The sequence below is a fragment of the Gymnoscopelus microlampas genome (assembly GCF_963454915.1).
Source record: "Gymnoscopelus microlampas genome assembly, chromosome: 20".
NCBI classification, from domain to species: Eukaryota; Metazoa; Chordata; class Actinopteri; order Myctophiformes; family Myctophidae; genus Gymnoscopelus; species Gymnoscopelus microlampas.
In genome coordinates, this window is record NC_139957.1 from 26859159 (window position 1) to 26886782 (window position 27624).

Below are 27624 nucleotides of genomic sequence, written 5' to 3' on the forward strand. Positions count from 1 at the left end.
TACTAGCTCGCAACGCATTGCATCCAGAACCTGTAGATCGGCGATTTGGCGAAGTGGTTAATGGTCTTTTGCTGGTTTTACCTGACAATACTTACACCAAAGATGGAGCAGATTACATTTATGTTGCTGTGTTTAATTAGCTATTGTTCATTAAATGTGTATTTAGGGAATATAATGTAGGGTCATCCCAATGGCTCCCAATAAATTAACATTATATTTAAAAAAAACACATAATTAAATAGCTGGTCTCTCAGATAGCTACAATTTCTCATGACATAAATACCTCAATAGAGAAACAAAACTACAGTGTTGCATTGCAGACTGTAACGAAAACGTGCCTTGGCTAGTATACATAAAACAACAACATCTTGACACTCCATCATGTGTTTGCTGCAGGGGAACTTTGGAGACATACAGTACAGTACAGTACAGTAGGGTAAGGAGTCATTATCATCATGCATAAAACTTAGAGCTCTGTTTTATCCACTTAGTTCAGCAGTGTGCCATACAGCTGTGCCTTGGTCAGACTGTCCTTCCTTGTCAGTCCCGTGCTGCCAAATTTTTGGTATCTTGGAGAGGTCTTCTTTGGGAGTGCGGGTCCGATGCTGACTGCAGAACTGGAACTTGGGCGAGGACGGGAACTTGGCCTGGGACAGGGGTAGTGTTGGAGACTGGAGGCTTCTAGTGAGCTTTGGTGTAAGGACTCAGCTGAGCTGTCTGCACTCAGGTTGACATAGTCCTTCTGGCTGCTCCCCCCTGCTGCTGCTGCCCCACCAGTCTCCTTCTCTTTCGAACTTCCTGAGAGGAAAAGACTGCACTCTGAGTCCTGGCTGTCGGCCTTGGCTCTGTACAGCGCCAGGGTTTTCTCCTGCTTACGAAGCCCAAGACCTGGGTGCTTGGGACTTGGGCTGAGATTAGGTGAAGAAGTGCCCACGGCGAAACACTGGTCAAGCACGCGGCTGTGGAAGACGTCATCTCCCTCCTGGAAGCTGCTGTAGAGGGGCCCCACTTTGGCCTTGCTGGAGGGGCCCATGGCGAAGTGCCGCTCCGAGAAACTGTAGGGAGAGACGCAACCTCTGACGTTGCGGTAGGAAGACGAGAATGAGTTGATGTCTTCCACACTCAGCTGTCTCCAGCGGCCGCTCAGCTCGTCCTCGGGGACCTGGACGCTGCCTCCGCTGTTCGCAGCTCCGCCACGTGCTTGGGATGACCCTGAAGTTGACCCCATGCTGTGAGAAGAGGCCAAACGAGAGGTGCTGGAATGGTATGGCTCACTGAAGCAGGACGCCGTCCGTGTGTACGCTGGAGAGTTGCCCTTTTGTGGGCTCCTGGGAGCAACCATGTGCTGGATGCTGTGGGACTTGGGGAAGCATGGGCTGTCTTTATCATAAGAAGACATGCTTTTATGCTCATAGTCCCCGCTCCCACTGTCTCGCCAGTCCATATATAGAGCCTGATGGGAAGAAGATAAGGTACTGCTGGCAGTACGGCCACAACCTCCACTAACTCCCCCTTTCTCATCTGATGCCAGACTGAAGCTGGAATAGGAACTGGAGGCAGGAAGGGACCCGGTGCCAAACTCATCTTGGTGGTGGAAGGAGGAGGCAGGCTCTTGGGGGGAGAAACTCCCCGAGTGGTAGGCCTCCTCGTTGGGGTTGCTATCGGTGGAGTTCTGGGCGTGGAGCTGGAGCAGCCCGGTACCGTGAAGGTCTACGCTCTGCCTGCGCTCGATGTCCTGCCACCGTTCGGGGCAGTAGAGGGCCGTGTCGCTGCTGTACAAGTCGGAGCTCTTATATGAAATGCGGCGGTTGAGGTGGTCAGTGCTCCCCGTTCCAGACAGAAAGTCCCCGTCCTGCGGCTGTGGGCTGGGAGAACGCGTCACCGGACAACTGCTTCCTGCTTCAGGCTTTTCCAGCACCTTGGCGATTACAGATGTGGGCACGGCGTCTGCGTATGAGTGGCACATCGCCATGGTGGCCCCACTGACACAATTATGTTTCTCCATATGAGAACTGACACGTTCTTGGAAATCCACTGGGAGCTGAGAGGGTGAGAGATACAATAGACAAGCAATCAGATGGACGGACAGACTTGCAAAGAGAGGTGAAACAATGATGAGATGATGATACAGATGAGTATGGTTTTTAAAGATTGAGGTGTGGACCAAAGGATATACAGTAGCTAACTATTGTGAAAGGTTCAACAATGTTGCAAGTGCTGAGACAAAACTAAATAAAAAAAAACATGCACATCTCAAAACCAAATCAGATGGGTGCTGGATCAAGAAATACCTAGTTGAAACACAAACATCTGCACACAAAACAGCTCCTGTTAAAAGGATTTTTAATCTGCTAGAGTGACGTTTTGATCATTAAGGCTCTTCCTCAGACTTCTACAATGTAGTCTGTTGAGTAGTCTGAGGAAGAGCCTTGTTGCTCGAAACGTCACTCTAGCAGATTAAAAATCCTTTTAACTGAAGCTATTTGGTGTTTCAGTGCAACTGCTGACTGAGACATTCCCCAGCTTATACCAGTGGAGCCTTCTGTTTATAAGCTGAAGAACGATGCATGAAAAGTGTTTTTTCTACAATCAGCTACAGTCTCCGTCACACTTTTTTTGTACCTTCTTCCTCTGCGTTGGTGGTATTTTTAGTGCAATTCTTCACAGATTCCAATCTATACTTCTGGTTTAGAGAAGTAATTCATTCTCCCAGCCCTCAGTCCAAACCTGTTCATGGACCCCATGGGACTTGCTCTGCTCGGCCTCCCTAATGAACTTGTCAGAAAATTGCTGAACACAACATTTTTATTTTTTCCTTGTTTTCTTCTTTGCTTTTGTCAAAGTTTTCTTGCATTCTTCTTTAACTAATTTGTTGTTACTGGTTGCTTCTCCCACATTGCTTGTTTACTTATCTTGCAAAAAACATTGTTAATACACACTTTGACGTTCACCTACCTGTACCTGTGGTACAGTATATGCATTATCATAGACATTCTGCATTCACCACACTCAAAATATTTGAAAGGCCACATGAAGTAACATAATTGAAAATTGAACAAGGCTCACAGCTCAATGGAGCTTATCAGCTGTTGACTTCATTATAACTTTGGCATGTATACATTTTCTCTCTGCCTACCCACGTATGCGCACACGTACAGTATGCACGCACGTGCACACACACGCACACAATATGTCCACTGATAAAACTAGCCTGAGGAAGTATTCTTGTCAATTATATACCGGTTCCTCTTTGTCTATTTATAGCAGGTTCAGGGGAGAACAGTTCCTCACTCACACTGAGTTTTCTCTCTCTTTATGTCATCCCCATTTCTCTCTCATCTCTCTCCTTTTCTACCCTTGGGGTTCTGCAACAATAACACATCCCTCATTCAATGTTTCACTTTATCCTTATCTATCACTTTTCTTTCTTTCTTTCTCTCTCTCTCTCTCTCTCTCTCTCTCTCTCTCTCTCTGCTTTCTTCTCTTTACCATCAAACACACATCAGCTCCACAGGGAATGGCTTAGATTCAAATTAAACCAGCGCTCTGGGCCGCCAGATGGGAATGGAAAAAGATAAAATACTGACTTAGCTTTGTTAAGAAATAGAAGCTTGCCATGGCATAAAATAACCACCATGTTTGAAGTCAGAGCTATTTTTAGCATCCTATTGCATCTCCCAGAGGGAATAGAGGAGGAAAGTAGTTGCGGCTGCAGGGTAAGAACACGTGACAGCTTCGCCATCTATGTGCTCCGAAACAAGCTAGCTCAGCAATGATTGATATCTAACATGAATCTTAATTAACATACGTCATATATTCTGTAGCTCTGCTGTATTCATTAATGGAAAGCCATACAGCAATACTGCGTGCTCACTTTGGTTATTAAATTAATGCATGATTTGCCAACGTTGATCAGGATATTGATAATTGTGTTAGCAGCACTTAATTCAAAGTGCTTGGTATTGTTACTACAATTTGAAATCTCCACATATCAAACTACAATTTACATATTTACATATCTCCATTCATTATGGCCACACATTGACAAAAATGATATTGCTGTGTCCCTCATCTCTTCTCATCCCATCTCCTGTCTTCTTACGTGTGTTCTCTAAAACCTAATTAGTCACTTTCATCCATTCAGAATGTGTACTGTCAAGACTCTAGTCAGACAGCACTTGATAAAGTCATTAGTCTGAAATAAGAGACACTGTGACTGTCAATGAACGCAAGACACCCTTTAAAGGAGTAGTTCTCCCAAAAAATGACTTATTTTCTATCAATTACACACCCCATGAAGCCTTGAATCCATGGATTTATTTTTGTTTTTGTGGCATTCCTAAGCCAATAATTTGATTCCCGTCTCCTACCGGCTAATGTATCCGGTAGGAGACACAAAGTAGATTATTTGTGTCTCCTACCGGATACACACCCAGTCATCAAATTATTGGCTTAGGAATGCCACAAAAACAAAAATAAATCCATGAATTCAAGGCTTCATAGGGTGTGCAATTGATAGAAAATAAGTCATTTTTTTTGGGTGAACTACTCCTTTAAGAACTCCCTCAGACAAGGATTTAAAAAAATACATATTCTTTGGGTTTTCTGCCTTTATTCATAGTATACAGTGGAGACAGACAGGAAACAGGGAGTGAGAGACGGGGAGTGACACACAACAAAGATCGTATATACGAGCCTATATGTGGTATGCGCCTGGACCGCTAGGCCAGCGGGCGCCCTTGCAATAAAGGAATATTGTCTCCAGCAACCTCAAAATGGAGCCTCTTTCCAATAGCTTAGTTCCTGTAAGGAACATAATTGTTTTAACTGTACAACATAAGAACATTTAATAATCATCATCATCATTGTCTGTTACAAGTGGTACAGTAATTTGCAACACAATCTCCAAGACTTAGTCTGGGATAGTGCTTGATTCGTTCGTTTCTGTACCATATCATTACATTGATGCCTTCCAGCGGGGGAAAGTAACTAAGTACATGTAGTACAATTTTGAGGTATTCTTCACTGGAGTATTTCCAATTTTCAGTTACTTTTACTTCTACTTCTATCTCAGAGGCAAATATTGTACTTTTACTCCACTACAATTATTTGACAACTTTAGTTACTAGTTACTTTGTAGATTTTGATTATCATTACAAAACATACATTAACCACTTATACATTTCGGCCATTTGAAAATGGCCGATCGTGGATCTGTTATTTTCAAAAGATGTATATACATTCGAAAACGTGTGAAATGGGACATTCTGCATAATGAGTGCTTTCTACTTTTGGTACATTTTGATGCCAATACTTATGTAATTTTACTCAAGTAATTTTTTTAATCCGGACTTTTACTTGTATTTCTACATTGCACTATTGATACTTTTACTTAAGTGAGAAATGTGAGTACTTTTTCCACCACTGATGCCTTCACTGCAGCAGTGTTATGGCCGACTTATACTTGTTCGCACACCGTGTCCTGCACTGAAAAGGTCTATTTGTGGTGCATGACACCGGCATACAACTAAGTATAAATCATCCTTTAGGAGAACTCACCTCAGACATTTTGTGCGCTCTGTATTGAGACTTGGAGCATTGTAGCAGCTGGGCTGCCAGGTTGCAGTCCTTCCTGTACAGGTCCTGGAAGAGCAAGAAAAATCATCCATCACCAAGTTCACTTCAAACTTGTATGTCAAAGTGGGGCTGTGATGATAGCCTATTGGTCAGAGTAAGAAACCTTGATGGCTTGAATCCCGACTGGTCAAAAAAAAAGTATCCTTGCCATCAACAGCCGCCCTCAAGGTGCCCGTGTGTAAGGCACTTACAGTATTAACCCCTAACGGACCCGGGTAGAGAGATATTAATTTGTAACTACCAGTAGGTTAGTGTGAACGTCTCTTAGCAAATACGTTTAAATTAAGTCAAGAAAAAAGTTCAGTGTGACAGGCTAGGGCGGCCGTAGCTTAGTGGGTAGAGAGGCCGTCTGGTAAACAGTTTTGTGTGTGTGTGTGTGTGTGTGTGCGTGTGCGTGTGTGTGTGTGTGTGTGTGTGTGCGCGCGTACACACTTGAGCAGATACTCCATGAAGCTAAGACCACTTAAGGACAGCATAGTCCATAATCAAAGGAACAAACTCATCTGTTGAAGGCGATATAAATCCATCAAACAGCTTCTTTTCACTCTTTAAGCTCCCTTGGGCCCTCTGGAGATGGCAGTAATGGTATGCAGTGTCTTATTAACTCCACACAACTTCTTCACTTGTATTTTGTCTCCTAGTTGCCTCATACAATCTATGCTAATGTCATTACAGTTGTCTCAAACAGGCCTTCCTCTTATCTGCAGCCTCCAGGCTAATAAGCCCATGTCTTTCTCTTTCTCCTCTCTCTCTCTCTCTCTCTCTCTCTCTCTCTCTCTCTCTCTCTCTCTCTCTCTCTCTATCCTTTTCTCTCTTTCTCTCTCATTCTCTGGTAATTCAAGGCGTTTCAATGCTGTACCCCCTCCAACTGTATATACTTTCCCCATTTTCTTAAACTGTTTTTATTTTGACACTTGCTTTGGCATTGTAATCGTTTTCTCATGCCAATAAAGCTCCTTTGAATTGAAATCGAATTGTTTGTAGAAACTAGAATCCATAGGAAGGAGGCAGTGTGGACATGCAGTGAGCGAGGCTCTACTATGTAGCATGTCTTGAGGTCAAGAACATCAGGATGATGGTGGAGAGTTTTGCCAGTGGATTGCTTTTTAATGTTTTGAATGCTATATTTGATAGACTGGACTGGATAATTTTGTAGTGGTCTTCGTTGTACAATGGGGCCTGTAAACATCACTAATGTTTGGCCGTTTGACCTGCAGAAATACTGTATGTCTGGGGTATTGTTGAAAAGGATTGCCTCTGTGTATCAACAGGTACAATATACAATTTCTGTAAAGGATGGTATTTTATTACATTAATGAATATCCTGAAATAAATGATGGACCTCCTATAACTATTTGTGTATGGTGCTTTGTTAAGGTCCTCTCTTTCTCCTCTTCATATGTAATATGAATTTGCCCGGACAGCCCTGTTCCCTCTATTCTCTGCTATCACTGTTACTCTTGACAAGACATCAAAGCCTTCTCTTCGACGGGCTCATTTCCCCTGCTAGGTAACAGTGACTGCTTTCCATTCACTTCATTTATTTTCTTTTTCTTTCTCTTTTCTTTTTTTGCCAAGGGACATCTGAGACCCCCGAGGCCTTTTGAAGACAAACACAAATAGAACTGCTGGCCCTCATTGATGACTTTGTCATTGTCACGTCAGTTGTGCCCCCTCCCCCCTTGGGATTTTTTTTTTTTCTTTTTTTTTTTTTCTGGTTGTGTCAAAAGGCGAGCTTGTCATATTTTAATCAAATATCTGTAGTGAAAGCAAAATGACAGGGAATTGAATGTGGCTGCCCGCACTGTTGTGAACTATAGAAGTGAAATCACACCAAGGAAAGTGGGGTAGCACTAGCAGGTTCCCATAGGCCCCTGAAACGAGGACCCATCAATCGTGTGGTGGCCCTGAGGATGCCCATTGATTTCAAGGTACTCAAGGTCAAACAGAAAAATTGAGTCTGCATATTGGATCATGCTCCCATGGATAATTTACTGTATTACCACCAAGTTTTTATTTTGAGATTCTAGTACAGGTAGACGGTCAAATGTCACCAAGGGTGCATTGACTTGGACTTGACTTGACTTGGACTTGTCTCAAGTGACATGAGACTTGACTTGGCTCATACTCACGTTGTCCTCTCTGAGTTTATCAATGGTGATCTTGGCCTCCATGAGGTGGTTGTTAAGGACAATGATCTCTCGGCTGAGGGCCCTCTTCTCCTCGTCATGGTGCTGCGACTGCCGCATGGGAAGTGGTGGGGAGTAGGCAAAAGAATCAATGAGGACAAGGAGGTGGGTGAGGAAGAGGAGAGCAGGCGATAAGCGTTTTTGGAGGTACAGGGTGAGGAGAGGAAGTGTCGAGATGAAGAGAGAAGGATGAGGGAGGGAAAAGTTGGAGGAGCAATACAAGAAAATGAGATGGGGAGGAGGGAAAACAAGCAAGAAAGAGAAAGACAGTCGGTCAATATCATTTTGAGGCCTGTGCCAGCAGCAGGTCTTAATTAAAAAATGATTACAGTTGACAGAGCTCATATCAAATCAATTGCTCTGGCAGAAAGAATTTAAGTGTGTGTGTGTGTGTGTGTGTGTGTGTGTGTGTGTGTGTGTGTGTGTGTGTGTGTGTGTGTGTGTGTGTGTGTGTGTGTGTGTGTGTGTGTGTGTGTGTGTGTGTGTGTGTGTGTGTGTGTGTGTGTGTGTGTGTGTGTGTGTGTGTGTGTGTGTGTGTGCGCGTGTGTGCGCGCGTGCGCCCTGCACACGCGAGTGAGAGGGAGAAAATCATATGGTAGCGAAGATAAAAATTCATGTCATTTTCAATGTTCATGAAACAAATGAAAGATAACTAAGAAGATGAAGTGGCACCATTTCCGTAGCTCTCGCTCTCTCTCTCTCTCTCTCTCTCTCTCTCTCTCTCTCTCACACAGACTCCTTCTACCACTCTCAGTCAGTCACAAAGCACCAGCTGACAAATGATACGGCACAGCGTCCATGCATGCTCAGCCTCCCACCTCTCTTCTCTATAATCTTTCAATGGCAGTGATTGTTTTGAAATACAGGGAGCGCAGGGCCAATATAATACGTGGCAATTAATGTCAGTTTAAGCAATAGGCTAACATTGATATTCAAATCTAATTATGTAAGGGACTCATTAATCAGCTCTCAAGGCAAGCCAGTCCTTGGCAATCTTTCCCTGGCCCATTACTCTGAAACCTTCGCTCATATTTGGCAGTGCTGAAGGTGGGTGTGACTACATTATGATCCAGTCTCTAACTCAGTCATCAGTTCACCACAAGTTTTGTTTACATGATAATGTATTGGATTAAAGACATTTCTTTGTCAAATTTACTGTATCATTTTGATACATCACGTCACGTGATGTATCACGTGTTTGCTTACTATGCCCGTAAACAGTCATGTAAAATGGACTTGAAATTCCAATTTGTTATGATGAATTCTAAGAAATTAAGTGTACTTTGAATTAATAAGTTACACTCTATGTCTACAAGAACTACAATCTTATCTATAAAGATTCTAGTTCTTGGACAAATCTACAAAGTTAAAGCTTTTTTCACTTACTGATCACCCCTCTCCAGGACATGATTAAGGGCCAAATTGGAAACACTGTCTTGAAACACTGTCTAAAATGAGCAGCGGTCAATCTAGATAGGATTGTAATGTTGAGCATTATCATGTTATGTATTTAAAAAAGAGGGAGGGAGCTCTGATTTTAATTAAAGTGTTAAGAGGGATGAGTCATTGCTAAGCACACAAATCTTTACCATCATCTCACTCATACTGTACTGGGTGCACAGGTTGTCATTAAGATATTGTTATCACTTAGTGCCATGCATAATGGGAAAGGCAGCAGGGGAAATTGATATGCAGGGATTTTATCATGCTATCAATTGTTCATAGTTGGATCCAATGAATGAGAATTAAGGGCTATTGATTTCACAACACAGAACTCCGGTTTCTGTGTCCTCCATTTGTGTCCATTAGTGTCTCTCTGCTTGTTTTTTCATCCAACTATTACTCACAGAAACACAGAATCAGAGAATCAGAAGTTGCTGTAATTGCCATGTAGTACTATGTACTACTAGCATTAGTCATGGCCCAAGATCAAACCTTTGTATCTCGGCTCAACCAGCAAAGGCTTGATCGATCGCCTTGTTGAATTATTCAGAAGTGTGATGGAATAAAACTAGGGGGAAAAAAAGTTTTACTTGTTAAGGCTGTCATTCATTGATTTGGAGGAGACTCAGTTATGTGAGCAGTGTGTATGTGAGAATATTTCTAAGAAATGCCAAAACTGTTTAATTTAGGCTGCTGGAGGTGCTGCCTCTTCACTGGACAACAAATGGAGCCTAAATCCCATAAGATCCAATTACTGAACGTTGGTTCACAGAGGAAAAAGCAGAAAACTCCAGATGACAGTCTTCTGTTGGGGTAAAAACAGTCCCAAAATGTTAGATGTTTAACCTAGCACTCCGGAGATAACCACCACCCTGGCCTGCACAATGTTGATTTCTAAATCTTGTGGAATCTATTACAGTCTTTAGAAAAAGATGGCGATATGAAAAGTGGAAACCAAACTAAACTAGGAGAAATGTATAGGCTCCAAATGGGTCACAGCTTCTCACCCAGTTTTTACAATGTTTCACTTTAATTGAACTTCATAGAGTTTAGAGAGAGTGTTAGCTCTAGCAAACACATCCAATTTCCGTCCATATCATACAAGTAATCCCTAATATCTTTATCAAACTATTATTATTGATAACCCTATTGTGGATTATACTTATCTCTATAGTGATCCAAATACAAGTGGAAGTTAACCACTTAAGCCCCGACAGCTTGTAGATCAGTTATTTTAACTATTTTTTGAACATTTTGAATTTTTCATGCCGTGGCTCTGAACGATTCTAGGCATCTATGAGAGGGTCTGTGTGTGTGTCAGTCTGTGTGTCCGGAGGTAATCTTGCAAACTGCTGGACCGGTCAGAGTTATGCACACTGCCACAATGCTGGTGCTCAAATCTTCCGCATTTGGGCACCAAATTCTGTAGTAGAGTGTACTTCCGGGGGAGCATTAAGGATTTATTTTTAAAAGGAAGCGACGCCAACGTCATTTTGTCTATCCTGCAATTCCAGCCGGCAGATTCGTAATTGTAATTCATCGAACTTCCGGTGTGATGTTTGCCACCCATGAGTGTCATGGCGCATCCCAGGCGTCCAGCATGACTTTTCCTTTCGAAAGGTTCCTTGGGGAGCATGCGCTGGGTGAGCAACTTTCATTGAAACTAATAGGTGGAGGCGGGGCCATCCGTCCTCTAGTTTTTATATAACTCTGTGGTCTGAGATCTACGTTGAAGCCACGCTGTGCATGTGTATTCCGAGATAAGAAAAATGTGTGTGCTTTAATGACATGCCCAAAATAGGGACGCCAGGTTGAATGTGGTTAATAAAATATTCACAGACTTCATCCTCAAGTTCCCAGCATGGCCAAAGTAAATGAATCACAATGATGCTTCTCTCTCACACACACACACACACACACACACACACACACACACACACACACACACACACACACACACACACACACACACACACACACACACACACACACACACACACACACACACACACACATTCCTTTCCCAACACAGGTCCTCGATTCACTAGGGACATTATCCGTCTTACACCTTTCACACCAATGGCCATGTATGAGGAAGTTATTATCTGCTATTTGGCTGTTAGTTTAGTCCTTGTGGATGTCTGTGACTTCAGAACAACAATAACAAATGCTGCAGGGCCTCAGGTCTCCGTAATTATTTCGTTCACTGGTGTTGCTGGGAAACCATCCAACTTCTGCACTGAGCCATGCCAATTTATTTGGTAACTCCTTTGTTTTCTATTCTATTCTATTCTATTCTGTTCTATTCTATTCTATTCTATTCCAGTGGTTCTGGAGACCCCATAACTCTGAGAGTGAACCAAATGGACCTGCAAGGGTGCATTTGGTTCCATTGGTACACTCCCAGAGTTACAGACCTGGGAGGGTCCATTTTGACCCTGTAAGGGTCCATTTAGAACCACTATTCTATTTTACTGGGATTTCTTTGTTTCTTTGTTGTTGTACTTTGTTTTAGAGGTGGTATTTATGTACATTGATTTATTACATTGATATATATATAAATATATTTACAGGGACAGAGCTCTCAGCTCTGTACCTGTTTTATTATTGGCAGTATTCTGTCACTTCTTCTTCTGCCACTTTTCGCAGTTCTGGCTGAACCGTGCTGTCGCTTTTTACGAAACTCGGCCATATGGTAGATGGTCATGAAAAACGATCAAAAAATAATTCTCACGATCTTTCGTCCAAAGGTGGCGCTATAGCACTCAATTGAAAATGCCAACTTTGAACAGGTACAACTCATGCCCTGTTTGACCTACAGCCATGAAACTTGGATACACATATGCGTCTCCTCATGCTGAACAACTTTCACACTCTGACTTTTGACCTCTGACCTTTAGATCTCCCACCATTTTGAATTATATGAAAAACAGTCATTGGCTCCTAACTTCTGCATTTTTTCACTTATGGAAATTCCGCCGCCTAGAAGTTGTCGGCATAGGTCCAAAGTTCAAGTGTTAAACGTTTCGTGCAGATTGCGCCAAAATCCTAGGATTCCATAGATTTTAACTATTGCAGTTTTATGAAAATTATTCATCTGCGCCTAAAACATACATGCAGACTCACATTTCTTTGAAACTTTGCAGAAATGTACAGGGTCATTCCAAATATCACTGAAAGCAATCTTACTCCAATTGGCCAAAGGGGGGCGCTATAGCAATTTTTTGAAAATGCAGACTTTAAACAGGCATAAGTCATGCCTCGTTTGGCCGAAAGTCGTGAAACTTGCTTACACATGTGCCTTGACTCATGAGGAACACACGTATCCATTTGACCATTAAGCTCCGCCCTTAGATTTTCCGCAATTTTGAGCAGTTTGAAAAATACTTGTTTTTGCCAGTTCTGGCTTAACCGCGCATACGCTTTTTACGAAACTCGGCCATATGGTAGATGCTCATGAAAAACTACCAAGAAATAATTGTCACACTCATTCGTCAAAGGGTGGCGCTATAGCACTCAATTGAAAGTGCCAACTTTGAACAGGTACAACTCATGCCCTGTTTGACCTACAGCCATGAAACTTCAATACACACATGCGTCTCTTCATGCCCGACAACTTTTGTGGTCTGACTTTTGACCTCTGACCTTTAGATCGCCCACCATTTTGAATTATATGAAAAACAGTCATTGGCTCCTGACTTCTGCACTTTTTCACTTATGGAAAATCCGCTCCCATCATTATGTCGGCAGAGGTCCAAAGTTCAAGTGTTAAACGTTTCGTGCAGATTGCTCCAAAATCCCAGGATTCCATAGATTTTAACTATTGCAGTTTTATGAAAATTATTCATCTGCCCATAACACATACATGCAAGACTCACATTTCTTTGAAACGTTGCAGTAATGTAGAGAGTCATTCCAAATATCACTGAAACCAATCTCACTCCAATTGGCCAAAGGGGGGCGCTATAGCAATTTTTTGAAAATGCAAACTTTAAACAGGCAAAAGTCATGCCTCGTTTGACCGAAAGTCGTGAAACTTGCTTACACTTGTGCCTTGACTCATGAGGAACACATCTATCGCTTTGACCAGTAAGCTCCGCCCTTAGATTGTCCGCAATTTTGAGCAGTTTGAAAAAGGATTTTTCAGCTATTTGCGTGAAACTGTATCATCTGTGTGATCTCTTTTTTCACAGTTCCTTGTCTGTTGGTCCAATGGCGTCTCCCTTAATTAAGTGCCTCACAATCTCAAGGTCGCCAGTTCAAGCCTCACTTGCAGACTTCATTTAAGTTGAATTGCAAACAACATGACTGTATCAATGAATACATGTGCAAATGGTAAAGATAACCTGAAATGCATATTTGAGAGTACGTTTTTCAACGTATGACATACTTAATTCTGAAAATAGCCGATCTACAATCTCAAAACCTTTCAGATAGCAACGTGTTTCTGAGCTTGTAGATGGGATGCTTTCACTGTTTCACGGTTGCGAGGAGACATACAATTTCTCTATTGGTAAATGGTTTGTGAACGAGTGATCTTAGTGTTGGCTAGGTTCATGACAGAAGGCAAGAGTTTATGATCTTCAACAGACAACACCAGCCTGGACAAAACTATAGCACTATAGGTAGTGTTACAGCCTATTAGTCCGAAGGTTGAGAGTTCGATTCCTGTTAATGGCAATAGGTTGAGATGTCTAATCAATCCATTCTGTTTTCATCTCTCTCTCTCATCAATCTATTCCGTTTCCATGTCTCTCTTCAATCTATTCCGTTTCCATGGCGCTCTCTCTCTCTCTCTCTCTCTCTCATATCAATCTATTCCGTTTCCATGTCTCTCTTCAATCTATTCCGTTTCCATGTCTCTCTCTCTCTCTCTCTCTCTCTCTCTCTCTCTCTCTCTCTCTCTCTCTCTCTCTCTCATCTATTCCGTTTCTATCTCTCTCTCTCTCTCTCTCCAGTTTCCATGTCTCTCTCTCTCTCTCTCTCTCTCTCTCTCTCTCTCTCTCTCTCTCTCTCTCTCTCTCTCTCTCTCTCTCTCTCTCTCCAGTTTCCATCTCTCTCTCTCTCTCCAGTTTCCATCTCTCTCTCTCTCTCTCTCCAGTATCCATGTCTCTCTCTCTCTCCAGTATCATGTCTCTCTCTCTCTCTCTCTCTCTCTCTCTCTCTCTCTCTCTCTCTCTCTCTCTCTCTCTCTCTCTCTCTCTCTCTCTCTCTCTCTCATCTATTCCGTTTCTCTCTCTCTCTCTCTCTCTCTCTCTCTCTCTCTCTCTCTCTCTCTCTCTCTCTCTCTCATCTATTCCGTTTCTCTCTCTCTCTCTCTCTCTCTCTCTCTCTCTCTCTCTCTCTCTCTCTCTCCAGTTTCCATCTCTCTCTCTCTCTCTCTCTCTCTCCAGTATCCATGTCTCTCTCTCTCTCCAGTATCATGTCTCTCTTCTCTCTCTCTCTCTCTCTCTCTCTCTCTCTCTCTCTCTCTCTCTCATCTATTCCGTTTCTCTCTCTCTCTCTCTCTCTCTCTCTCTCTCTCTCTCTCTCTCTCTCTCTCTCTCTCTCTCTCTCTCTCTCTCTCTCTCTAGTTTCCATGTCTGGCCCTGTATTATCGCTTTGTATTTTATACGTTATCATTGCCTTTGACTGTCTTACATTGATGTTATCCTGGCTATGCTTCACATTACCTATTCTAAATTGTTTATTTTAATGTGTTTGTTGAAATGTCTTCTTTAATTTATGGATGTAAAGGACTTTGAGCAACATTTCTTTGTATGCAAGTATTCTATTCATAGTCTGTGATATTCAGCACCACGGACAGCTCCTCAGCACTGTCTCAAGCTGCCCAAGATGAAGTTGAGCTCTTAATTGTTCCCATCGACAAACTTTGTAATTAAAGGGATTCTAGGCAACTTCCGAGATAATATAAAACTGTTGTCAAACACCGCCCCTTCACACACAAGTTACCTAGAATCCCTTTAAACAGATTATCCTTGGTGGAAACTTAAAAAAAAAAATCTAGATTTTTCTAGATTTTGGCTTTTTTGCTTTATTTTGATAGGGCGAATAGTATAACCTTATTTATGTGGTATACACTGTTACTCTGTGATGATCTAATGGGACACTCACCCTCCCGACACCCAGCAGCAGGATCACCTGCTTTGGGAATTTACCTGCAGATGGACTTTAACTTGTAAAGGCTGGTTTATTATTATCTTTGTTTGCTGTGTTTTATGATGGCAGTGATGTATAAATTAGCCCTTCATGCCACGTTGAATACAATCACTCCAATGTTACTAGACTGTACCGCTTCCAGGTGCTAATCCCTCATTTTCTTGCTCATGAAACCTGACCATTTCATTTCTTTTGTTCTTGTGACCTTGTCAGTGTAGGTATCTCAGAACTTTTAATTACAAGCATGATTTGATTGGAGCTGCCTTTGTCACTGCCTGGCTGGCCCAAACTGTGCTCTACAAAGGAACATACCCCCCCATGAAATACCATTGCATGACATGACATCAAAAGGAATGGCAATCCCAATGAGGCCCGCCTCTAAAGAAATCCCATAACGTCCCCTGCCATGAAAACCGATTAGCTGCACCAAGGCTCTGTGCTAGACAGACAATTCCTTTGAAAAGCCAACAGTTTTCAAAGTCATTCCACATGACAAGAATATTTAGTGATGTGTGTGCATGTGTGTGTATTTGTGTTGAAAGGAATGATCCATGATGAGAAGGTATTTTACGCTTGCCGTCTATTCACCGCATGACATGGCGAGAAAGATTACACTGGAATACTACAGATGATAGGTTAAAACAAGCGCTGCAAGACAACCATTGTTTTAAATGGCTGTCGCCTGAAGATATTTCATATGTGTTGAATTATTCAACTTGTCAAGTTCCATTTTGTTCACCACAAAGGAAGAATCCACACATCATGCATTTTCCACAAAAAATACATTCAAATTTGTTATGCATACAGTAGCAGTCAAGTATATATTCTGGAGAGGAGGTTATTTTTTAGTCTTAACATTGATTGACATATTTTTTTATGTGTTTTTGTATAGTGGTACAGGAAAGTCGGGAGAAAAATGTGAATTGATGACTTGCAAAGCCAGCAGTTGACTGCCAGAGACATACACATATAACATTAGACAGTACAGTACATGCTATGCTACAGTATGAGCACTTATAGCCACAAATTGAACGTGGGGCAATCACTTCTTCTCTGTAATGTTCGCAACTACTGTAGCTTCAGGTTGAGTTATAATTTCACACAGTCTCCTTCGATTAGTGTGGCTGGCGAGTAGCCGAACCACATGGATCAAACTTGTGATGAGATTAGGGTCCAGTTCAATCAAGTCCTAAATCTGGGCCTTTCTGCGCAGGCGGCTCGTCTTCAGCTTTGATGATCGCCTGAAGCTAGTGGTCAGGACAAAATGGGACCTCTCTACCCAAAGTGATTGGACTCGCTGCTGCTGAGGTGGACAGAGCAGCAGTCGGCCTGTAATCGTTTTCTAATGCTTGATTTATGCTCCCATCATACCATGGTGTCGCACATCGAAAATAGACGATCTACAAGTCCACAATGCGTCACATTCGCGACACGCTGTGAGCTTGTGGGTCGGCGATTTTCGTCACGGGGCACCGTTGTGTAGTACGACAAAGCATAAATCAGACGTAACAAGGTTGCATGGCAGGTAGGGCCAATCACTTTAGACATTGATTTCTCTCCCTTCTTTGATCATGTAATTGCTTTGAGAGAGGCTGTGCTGCTAGGCAGGCATGTTCAAATGCTATTACTGGTTAGAGCATGATCACATGGAGGTAGAGATCAAAAGGAGAAACAAAGGGGTGTTATAATTGCACAATCACTGGTAAATGTTGTGTTGTTATTATGATAACGACTACTACTGTGACGCAATTAACTCTGTTCACTGTATTTATGAAAAGCAAGCTTATATATAAAATATTGATATTTTGTCTCACACGCTCTCCCACACTGCTTCAGACTGCAACCTGGCACGGCTCCAATTATGCTCCCTTTCAACAGAGGCCAAGGGTCACAGCATGGTTCCAAACACTTAATCAGATCAGCGGATTGTGTGTGTCTGAATATAATGTGTTAACACACTAGTGTATACGAGTGTGTGTGTGTGTGTGTGTGTGTGTGTGTGTGTGTGTGTGTGTGTGTGTGTGTGTGTGTGTGTGTGTGTGTGTGTGTGTGAGTGAGAGCATGCATACTGTGTGTGTGTGTGTGTGTGTGTGTGTGTGTGTGTGTGTGTGTGTGTGTGTGTGTGTGTGTGTGTGTGTGTGTGTGTGTGTGTGTGTGTGTGTGTGTGTGTGTGTGTGTGTGTGTGTGTGTGTGTGTGTTTGAGAGAGAGAGAGAGAGAGCATGAATGCATGCATGCTATATGTATGGCACGTATGATGTCTGTGTGTGTGCACTGCTGTGCACGCAATGTTGAGTACCCACACCCTTGAGCTTAATCTCTGTCACACACTCTTCCAACCTTTTCCAAAGTTCAGCCTAACCTGTATTTTTGTATATACCCTATTTCATTTCCGCCAGGAAGAGACCTTGCATTCAGTCATGTCTGTCTGCCTGCCTGTCTGTCTGTCTGTCTGTGTGTAGTTATTCCACGCCTCCAACGCCTGTGGAATTATTATGATTATTATTATGTGTGTATTTCCTGCTTATTTAGGATTTTACCAGAGAGGTAGGCCAACATAGACAGAAAGGGGTAGATACATACATCTGCTTGTTGGAGGACTGTAGGTTGTAAATTCCTTACCATTCCCTTATCTCAAAGAGGAGAGAGAGAGAGAGAGAGAGGCTCAAATGCCTCATGCCTATGTTATGGGGGATGAGAGGTAGTCGAAGCATGCTATTTGAGGAGAAAGTCACATGACATCCGGGGGGTAGTGGCATCGAAATTTTGGGAGAAAGTTTAGTTGCAAGGAGACCCTCGAGAGATCAGTAGTGAGTAGAAAAGAACTTGATGCATGCCGATTAATTGTCAGATATGTTTATTGTTTGAATTGATATTGTGTGAATTCATGTCAGTAATATTGTCATTGTTGTCTCCGCCAGGCCGAAAGGCATGGCGAGAGAGTATGTTTTCTACCCCGTCCGTCCGTCCGTCCGTCCGTCCGTCTGTCACCAGCTAATCTCTGCCACCGTTGGCTTGATCACAGCGCCACTGTGCACACACACTCCCTGGATGCCAATTCAGAACCTTTGCCCCAAAATGTTCTCATGGGCCTTTTATAGCGCCACCAGGAGGCCGATTTGTGTAAAACATATTTTTTGACAGTACTCCTACAGATTTTGTCCAAAAATCCCGCAAATCGGTACACAGTATCTCTATAGTCATTACACAAAACGAGTCTTTCAGATTTCTCATATTCCATTCTGTTTGGCTAAAAATGGCTTCCAAAGTTTGCAGGAGTGCTCCGTTTTGAACAAAATGCCTCAAATCATGAACACAGCATGCAATTTCCGTGAAATTTTGCACGCACATTCCCATTAGGCCGAGGAAGAACCATTTGATTTTTTTCAAATCAGCCTCATGGTGGCGCTATAACAGGCCGATTCGTGTTTTTACCTATAATTGCACCGATCTGTGTAAAACTTTGTATTCACACTCCCTAGAGGTCAAGGAAAAACCTTTGTCCTGCATTTTTCACATCTGCCTTTTATAGCGCCACCAGGAGGCTGACTTATGTAAAACACATTATTTTATACTACTCCTTCCAATTTCATCCAAATTTCACACAAATCGGTACACATGATCTCTGGTCATGTGATCATGACGAATGTGTTTGATTTTTCATATTCCATACTGATTGGCTAAGATTGACATCTAAAGTTTGCATTATTGGCTTGTTCTGAACAAAATTCCGCAAATCATGAACGCACCGTCCAATTGCGCTCAAACTTTGCACGCACATTCACACTATGTTGAGGAAAAAATGCCACCCTTTTAACATTGGCCTGTTATAGCCCCACCAACAGGTCTAATTTAGCAAAACACATGTTTTTAACAAAATGCCTCAAATCATGAATGCAGTCAGTGTCCGATTGTCGTGCAAGGCCTAAGAAGAAATGGCACCCTTTTCACATTGGCCTATTATAGCGCCACCAGGAGGCCAAAATAGCCTACCTGACCTGGCGGAGACCTGTGCTCCGAGGAGCACTTTTTCTAGTTGTTTCTGTGTTTGAACTTTTTTGGTTTAGAACCTGACCTGACCCGACCTGGTTAAGATCTTGCTAGGGGGATGTGAGCTTACTAGTCAGACTGACCCAGCTAGATGTGTTAATGTATGTTTGTATTTGTATTGAATAAAAACCATCAAAGACACAGGTTTAAGTAGGTCTGAGTATTATCATCTACTTTCCTATTTCCTGGGACTCCGAGCCTTACGAGGGCCGTAGCCGACCAGTCGCACATGTAGTGTGCCGGGTTGGAAAATCGTACAGTCTGTCTGTCTGTCTGTCTGTCTGTCTGTCTGTCTGTCTGTGTATGCGTCTGTCCGTAACTAATATAACAACATACAAACTATTTGGCCATTCAGCATCAGATTTCGTTACGCCGGTTCCTGTTAACGTCAATACAAATCTGTATGTGTGTGTGCAAGCAACACGAACTCCAGTCAACTTGACAGTCAGAGATGAAGACCCCAGAAAGAGTAAAGAAATAGGACGAGGTTGAGTGGGAGTGGTGGAGGTAAGTAAACAATGGGAAAGAGAGGTCAGTCAGACAACTCATGTGAAAAAGATGTATTGAATGGCAGTATACTGTGTATACAGAGTTGATTTTCACATCTATAGGCTCTGAACATGTCACTCCCTGTAAGCATGCACCTTAAAGCTTAACAAACAAGAGAGTGGGAAGTGACGATAGTAAAGTTCAGCCAGGGCAAATCTAGAATCAGAGCTTACAGGTGGAGGCTGGGGTGATGAAATGCAGCAATGATAAGCAGCAACAATAATTGAAGCAGCAATAGTTACAATCTGAGCTGTGGAGCGGCGCTGCGGCAGCATACATGGATTAAAGTTCGCAGTCGCCACGACTGATTTCAGTCATTTGGATTCCATAGAAGTCAGCATGTCTTCTATGAAAGCATGCCATGCACCGAAAATAGGCCATCTACAAGCTTAAACACGTCGCAAATCGCAATGCGACGTGTTGTTGGCCTATTTTTGGTTATTCGTTATTTTAAATTGAAAGAGTATTCAATCTACCAGAAACCCCTAATGTTCTCAGATATTTCATAAAAGCAAAGGCTAACCCTCTGGCGTCTGGCATTTTGTTTTGTTTTAAAATACAGTGTACAACAAAGTGACTATCCTTTTTTGTCAGGGCTGGTATGGCCGACTTTAGCACCCATCTGCAAATTCTTCAACTGGTTGGCTGTATGGCTAGCAAAACATCATAATTCTACATACATTGTGCTAACTGTTTATGAAACACTGCGTTAGTGTGTGGGGATGCTCCTTTCACGCTGTTTCACAATTAGGACTTGGCCTAACAAAACATTGGCAGTCGTGCGATTTTCGTTTGCTTTAATCCATGAGCATAGTGCATTTCAGAGCATAAATAGTGTCATAGTTGGATGTGTCTTGTGAGAAGAGTGTACAGCAGTGATATTCAACTGATGGCCTGCTGGCCAAAGCCCCAGCCCTTGGGGAGTTTTGTTGTGTCCCCTGGAACACATTCCATATTCCAATGGAAAAATAAATGGAAAAAAAATATTATTGGATGATTGGTTGTACAATAACAATGTCATAGCGATGCCCATTTTGAATGCTTTTCACAGCTGAAAGTTGTTGATGGTTAATTAATCAATATTAATTACATTTCATTTGTATATTTAGAAGAAATTATTATTCACCATTCACAATTTTTTTAACGGTTACCGTTGAAGCCCATTAGCCAAGAACATCCTCCTATAATTTCACAAAGCTCTGTGAGGGTGGTGTGAGCGACGGTGGTGAGCCCAAATCTGTTCTGCCCGGTTCTCCTCAGTGGCTGGAGCAATTGATCTGAAATTGCACACAGCCATTGACCATTACCATGTGCACGGAACTGCGAAGCCCGTTTTTCGAATTCCCCAACTGTCAGCTGTTTATTCGCGTTTTATGTAAAAAGAATGTCGCCATGGTTACGGCTGCCCAGCTGTGGGATGGCCCCGCGAGCTATATATGTGATGAATGGCTCCCGGGTTGCCAGATCATGTGTGCATATCCCCCCACGGATGCGTCGACCGGGTATGGACTAGTTCTGTTTTGGCCCCCTCCCTAATGTACTGTAGCTGAATATCCCTGGTGTAACAGTATCACTTGAGGTTACTGCCTCAGCCAGCTTGCAGGCCTCGCTCCATAAAAAGAGAGGATGGATCCATTGACTGATGTCAAGTCGATAAATCCAATTAATTTTCTATGGTGTGCTTCCGATGTGAGCGAGTGCCAGTGGTGCATGATGGATACAACACGGTGAGTTGATGAATCAACTATTTACATAAGGTCGATTTCAACTTGATGCAAATGAGGTCCATGCAGCTCAACACAGTGAAACTTCTGTCAAACTATAGGCAGAGCTAATTAAATATGATTATGTCAATGCATTGCCTTCTACAGTATCACCTAAAATATCTCAATTTATCACATCAAATGTTTTCAGAGACATACTTTAGTGTACTGTTTAGCTTTAAAATGAGATTGTTTGTTACTTGGCTGCCATGTTGGAAATGGCAGATGAAAAACCAAGCACTGCCCAACTCGCTGTACGTAACTGCATACAGCACACTGCAGCAGGGCGTCTGGTGCATCTACTGTAGATGTGTCGTCAGACTCGTCGCTGGCATGAGGATAGGGGTTGGGGTGCCAGTAACCCAGTGGACCTTTAGTGTGATGTACTGTAGTGATGTACTGTAGTAGTCAAGTTGCTAACTGGTGACATTTTGTCTTGCGGTGCGAAAACCTTCCTGTAATGCATATTAGTTCATTCTGATCAAGGTTTTGATGAAGGATAGGTGGTTACTTATTGAAATCTATGTTGATTATAAACGTATATCTTCTCAACTAAATTAATTTGTCACTCACTTAGTTGGTGTCACCAATGCACCAGTTGCATTGGTGTGGACTGGCCTTAAGAGAGAGCTTACTGTGAGAAGAAGTACAGTAATTGAATGAGCAGCGGCAAACCTTGTAACTGGAATCTGCTTCACACAGACATTTCTGAAATACAGTAGTTCCCAATCAGAGAGAGATTTTTGGTCTTGAAAGTGTAAACCAGGGGTTCCCAAACTGTTTCAGCTGGAGACCCAAAATATACATTTAGTGTGTCCCAGGGACCCAAACGTACAAAATTACGTTTATCACTTAAGCCCTATTTAAAAAATACAGAACATTGCAGATCTACAAGCTCACAATGCATCGTCTGCTATTTTAACTATTTTGATACTTTTATAAAAATCCATGAATATATATATTTTTTTTTTATTTTTTCTGAAATTGTTTTGAAAATTGTTTGATTTTTCTTTTGTGAGACATAAATGTTGGTGTCACTGTTGTAAACAGTTGTGCAGGTTGCCTCTCACCGTCCTCTGCATCTTGTCCTCCAAGTCCTGGTTGATCCTCTGCAGAGTTGAATAGCTGCTCTGTATCCTATAAGAAAGAACACATCATGGTTATTCAAATCGTTCTGGATTCAACCAAACAAGATGATGTCTTTCTTTCTTTCTTTTTTTCTGTTCTCTCTCTGCCGCCCCACCCCCACCATCTTTGTCTGGTTGGCTTCCAATGCATTAGCAAGCTTAATGGGATAAGCTGTTCCTGCACCTTGACTTTCTATTAGTGGAATTATTACAGGCATTCTATCTTCTCCAGCTCTCTGTCCAATGTGGTATTATCACTTTTTACCAGGCCTCAGAGGGTGTGGATAAACTCTGGCCTTTATAGTCCCATTAACAAGACAGATATGGAAAGAAGGCAGCAGAGACCTAAAACAAAGACATATCATAAAACAAAGACCTGAGGGAGATATGAGTCCGGAATGGCCGGTCAAAACAGTGGTTCTTTCTGGGCTCCTTGAGGGGTTCCAGGGGGTTCCCAGCTAAATAATGAATAGGTCATCTTCACCAGTACATTTTTGTTACCAGTAAATTCAACTTGACAGTGTAAACTTTAAAAGAATGGCTACTTTGATCAGAGGTTCGCTGTTATCTCTATCGCCGATAGCACATAAAGTTAACCAAATGACAGATCATATCAGACCAAATCATGTCTAACTAGAAAAAGTGCTCCTCGGAGCACAGGTCTCCGCCAGGTGGTGGGTTGTTGTGGGCCAGCAATATTCGGAATTCAGTCATTATAGAGGTTTGTGGAATCTGTAGAAGTTGAGGGATCAATGTTGATTACGCTTTTGCAGGATTTGCGTGATGTTTGGACAAAATCTGTCGGAGTATTATAAAAAAAAAAAAATCTGAAAAATCGGCCTGCTGGTGGCGCTATAATACAGGCCAATGTGAAATGGGTGGCATTTCTTCCTCAACCTAGTGGGAATGTGCGTTTTATGGCAATCAAAAGTTCATGAGGCATTTCGTCCAAAACGAGCCACTCCTGCAAACTTTAGATGACAATCTTAGCCAATCAGGATGGAAAATCGGATAGATCCATATTGATCACATTACTATAGAGATAATGTGTATCGTTTACCGATTCGCATGATGTTTGGACAAAATATGTTAGAGTAATATAAAAAGACGGCTTCCTGGTGGTGCTCTAAAAGGCTGATGTGAAAAATGCAGGGCAGAGGTTTTCCCTTGTCCTCTAGTCAGTGTGCGTGCAAAGTTTCACGCCGATTGGTGCAGTTGTAGGTAAAAACGTGAACATCGGCCTGTTATAGCACCACCATGAGGCTGATTTGAAAAATTTAGGGTGGCTTTTCTTCCTTGGCCTAGTGGGAATGTGCGTGCAAAGTTTTACGGCAAATCGCACCCTGCGTTCATGATTTGAGGCATTTTGTTCAAAACTGACCACTCCTGCAAACTTTGGAACTGGATGTCAGCCAATCAGGATGGAATATGAAAAACCGGACAGATACATCTTGATCACATGGCTAGACTATAGATACTGTGTACCTATTTGCGTGATGTCAAGTCATCAGCATCCTGGTAGCGCTATAACTGACCGGTGTGAAATAATTGGGGTAGAGGTTCTGCTCTGGCACCCAGGTAGTGTGTGTGCACAGTTTCACGTCGATCAGGCCAACGGTGCCGGAGATGAGCTGTTCACAGACGGACACATGGACGGACGGACACCACACACACGGACGGACGGACGGACGGACGGACGGACAGACAGACGGGGCAAAACATAGTCTTGGCCACGCCTTCGGCTTGACGGAGACAACAATAATATTACACAAACCTGCGTAGCTTATCTGTAAATTTCTCCAGCTCTTCCTGAGCACGACGGAGCTCTGTCTCCAGGTACTGCCGGGTGGAATCGAACTCCGTCTCCACCATCTCTAGTTTGTGGGTAGTGTACTGCAAGCGCTTGCGGATGTCATCCTTCTGGTCATGGAATGAACTGGACAGACAAAACGGTGGGGAGATATAGTACAGTACAGAGTCAGGGGACAGAAGTTAAGAATGTTCAGGAGCGTTCCAATGGAACACAATCACAAAGACATGCCGTACTTTCAGCTTCACAAGAATAGTTTGGAGAAGAAGAGAGCAGATAGAGCAGATAGAGACAGGGAGAAGGAGAAATAAAAGAACGAAGTGCAGCTAGAGCAGGGGTCTTTAACGTTTTTTTTTTTTTTTTTTTTAGCTTAGCTGAGAGAGAGATGAAGCAGAGACTCCGAACTACATATTGTATATAATTGTGTTGCAGATTAAACCTTTTCATAGATTTCATAGATAGCTTCATAGACTTGTTTGACATACATTATCTTTTCTATTCATATTTTGGATTCACATTAATGTGTATTTTCAGACAGTTAACCTTTTAAACCCTCTATATTTAGTCAATTTGACCGTTGGCTCTACTGCTATTTTCCCCTCTACACCAAAAATAGCAGATCTACAACTCCTCGCAGCGGGGGGGCGTTGTGACCTTGTAGATCTGCTATTTTCGGCTAATGTTCCCCATCACACAAAGGCGGACCCCCTGTAGTAACTCTGAGGACCCCCTAGGGGTCCCGGACCCCCTGTTGAAGACCACTGAGCTAGAGTGTAATTCAATCCTGGGAAGGAAAGGTCTTGTCACAGGCAGGAGGAAGGTGGGCATGCAGGCCACCATCCTGGAAGCGATGGATGAAGGAGGAATACTAATGATTTCCCATTGACAAGCAGAGCCGGGAAAGGAGCTCCCATTACCATAATGGTGAATTCCACAACCACACCACTCCACTGTCAAAATCTCAGAAAGACCTGAGAGGGATTCCCCAGCCCCAGACTCACGTCCATGGATGATTCATGAATGCTGGTGAAATACTGTATGAATGGTATCATAGGCTTTGGGAGTGATCGGGCTAAGTATGCACAGTGCTTGTGTGCGCATGTGTGAGTGCGTGCGTGCGTGCGTTGCGATTTAAGTATTGCAGTAAGTAAGAGTGTGACAATGAAGCAAAAAGCCACAAATCAATGCAAGCATGTGAGTAGTCATGAGTGTGGGTATGAACACATGCTCAGAGAAGCGATGTTCATAGGTCAAAAACTAATTATTTTCAACTGAAAATACAGTATCTGTGACAGACCTGACAATACGTCACATTTGTCATACGTCGCAGTCGTGTGACAAAGTATAAATTAGCCGTGACGGGACGGATGGGCTAATGAGAGCTCGGAGATGAGGGATTTAGCATTTTGCCAGACTGATGGATGGTTGGCTCCTGGTGCAATTCAATACCATGTTACTGCCAACTGACAGGTCTCAGAGTTCACCTCAGTGCACAACCTCAATTAGTGAACTTGGGAAGGAGAGGAGGTGAATAGGATGTCCATAGAAAGACTTATTGACTGTGCTTTGTGAGAATATAGGACAATGAACAATGGCCTGCCTGTCAGAGGGCATGACTCATTTAAGTTGTGAGAGAGAGAAGGGGTGGGTTCCCCGCTAATGAGCTGTCTAATATGCTGCTACCTTAACGTGAATGTCTTAATTCAATCAAAGCAGCTATAGAAAGAAAAGTTTACTATTGTTTTGGTATCAGTTTTTGGTATGAACTCTACTGAATAGATGTGTGTAACAAACCCACACCTTCCTCTCCTAGATGTTACAGTACCATTTTGTATTAATAGATTATATATATATATATTATTTATATATTATATAAATAAATAAAACTCTTATGACTCTTGCTAAAGATTGTGTGGGTCTTGTGGGCTTAAAACTTGCTTTCTTGACATTACTAGAAAACAAAACTTTAACAGCCTCTCCTCTGTCTAACAAGCTGCAAGTGATGTTGTAAATTACATGGCATTGCGCCAGACAACCAAAGCACATGGAAATGTGCTCTAGGCTCTTATCACAGTTTAATTAAGTCTGAGCACAGCCATTCCTTTTTAATGACATCAGATTATTATTATTGTTCTTTAAATCCTGATAAATAAACTATATTGCATCGTGGCTACGGGCTGTGCAGCCTCCTTTTTTTATTTATTAATCTTGATGATTAACAGCAAGATTGTTGAGTGCAAAATGAACATCAGAGAAGAAATCCAACTCAAATGAAGGTGTTTTAAGATGAGTTATTAAAAGTAATGGGTGTCAAATGATTGTCTTAATGGTTCATGGCAATATGCCATTTCTGAGGATCTAGTTTGAGTTTTGGTGAAACTGAATGAAATGGATTCACCATTGGAAAGATGCAGGATGAATGACGCTGGTGACATTCAGAATGTTAAAGCCCACTCCACACAGCCTCATCTTACCTTCTTTTCTGATGCTTGCAACCATTTCTTTGGGATTTCAGGGCAGTTTTGCCTATATATATCTTTTTCATATTTTTCTCTCTGCCCGGCTCTCATGTGTGTATAGCTGGTGCTGTTGACTCTGGCTGCTGCTGGTTGTGAGAACCTTAACCACAAACCAACATAGAGAGCTCTAAGTCTTGCCTGGGGAGGCAGATAGGAGTTGGCTATCTGCGATGATCCTGACAAGAGAGCAGAGAAAAACAGCTTTGAAGTCCCACAGATTTAGCAGCACATTTCAGCACAGCTCTGATGACTCCAGAGGAAAACCCTGCATTCTGCATTTGGAAAATGAGCCAGCATATGGGGCAATCAATTTGGAAGAACAAACAAAATTGTAATGTATTACCCTGAATTTTTGCACTTGTAATTGAGTGAGCTATGCA

At 42.5% G+C, this 27624-nt stretch overlaps 1 protein-coding gene across 1 annotated transcript; it reads right to left on the reverse strand.

The window, feature by feature from the left end:
- Nucleotides 1-487: 487 nt before the first annotated feature.
- On the reverse strand, nt 488-27270 carry begain (brain-enriched guanylate kinase-associated; the record flags this gene model as incomplete). Its single annotated transcript, XM_084045500.1, has 6 exons — nt 488-2041; nt 5560-5643; nt 7770-7877; nt 22859-22925; nt 24690-24851; nt 27200-27270. 6 exons carry the CDS (start codon nt 27268-27270, stop codon nt 488-490), a joined length of 2046 nt encoding a protein of 681 aa, XP_083901626.1.
- Between the last annotated feature and the right edge of the window lie 354 nt (nt 27271-27624).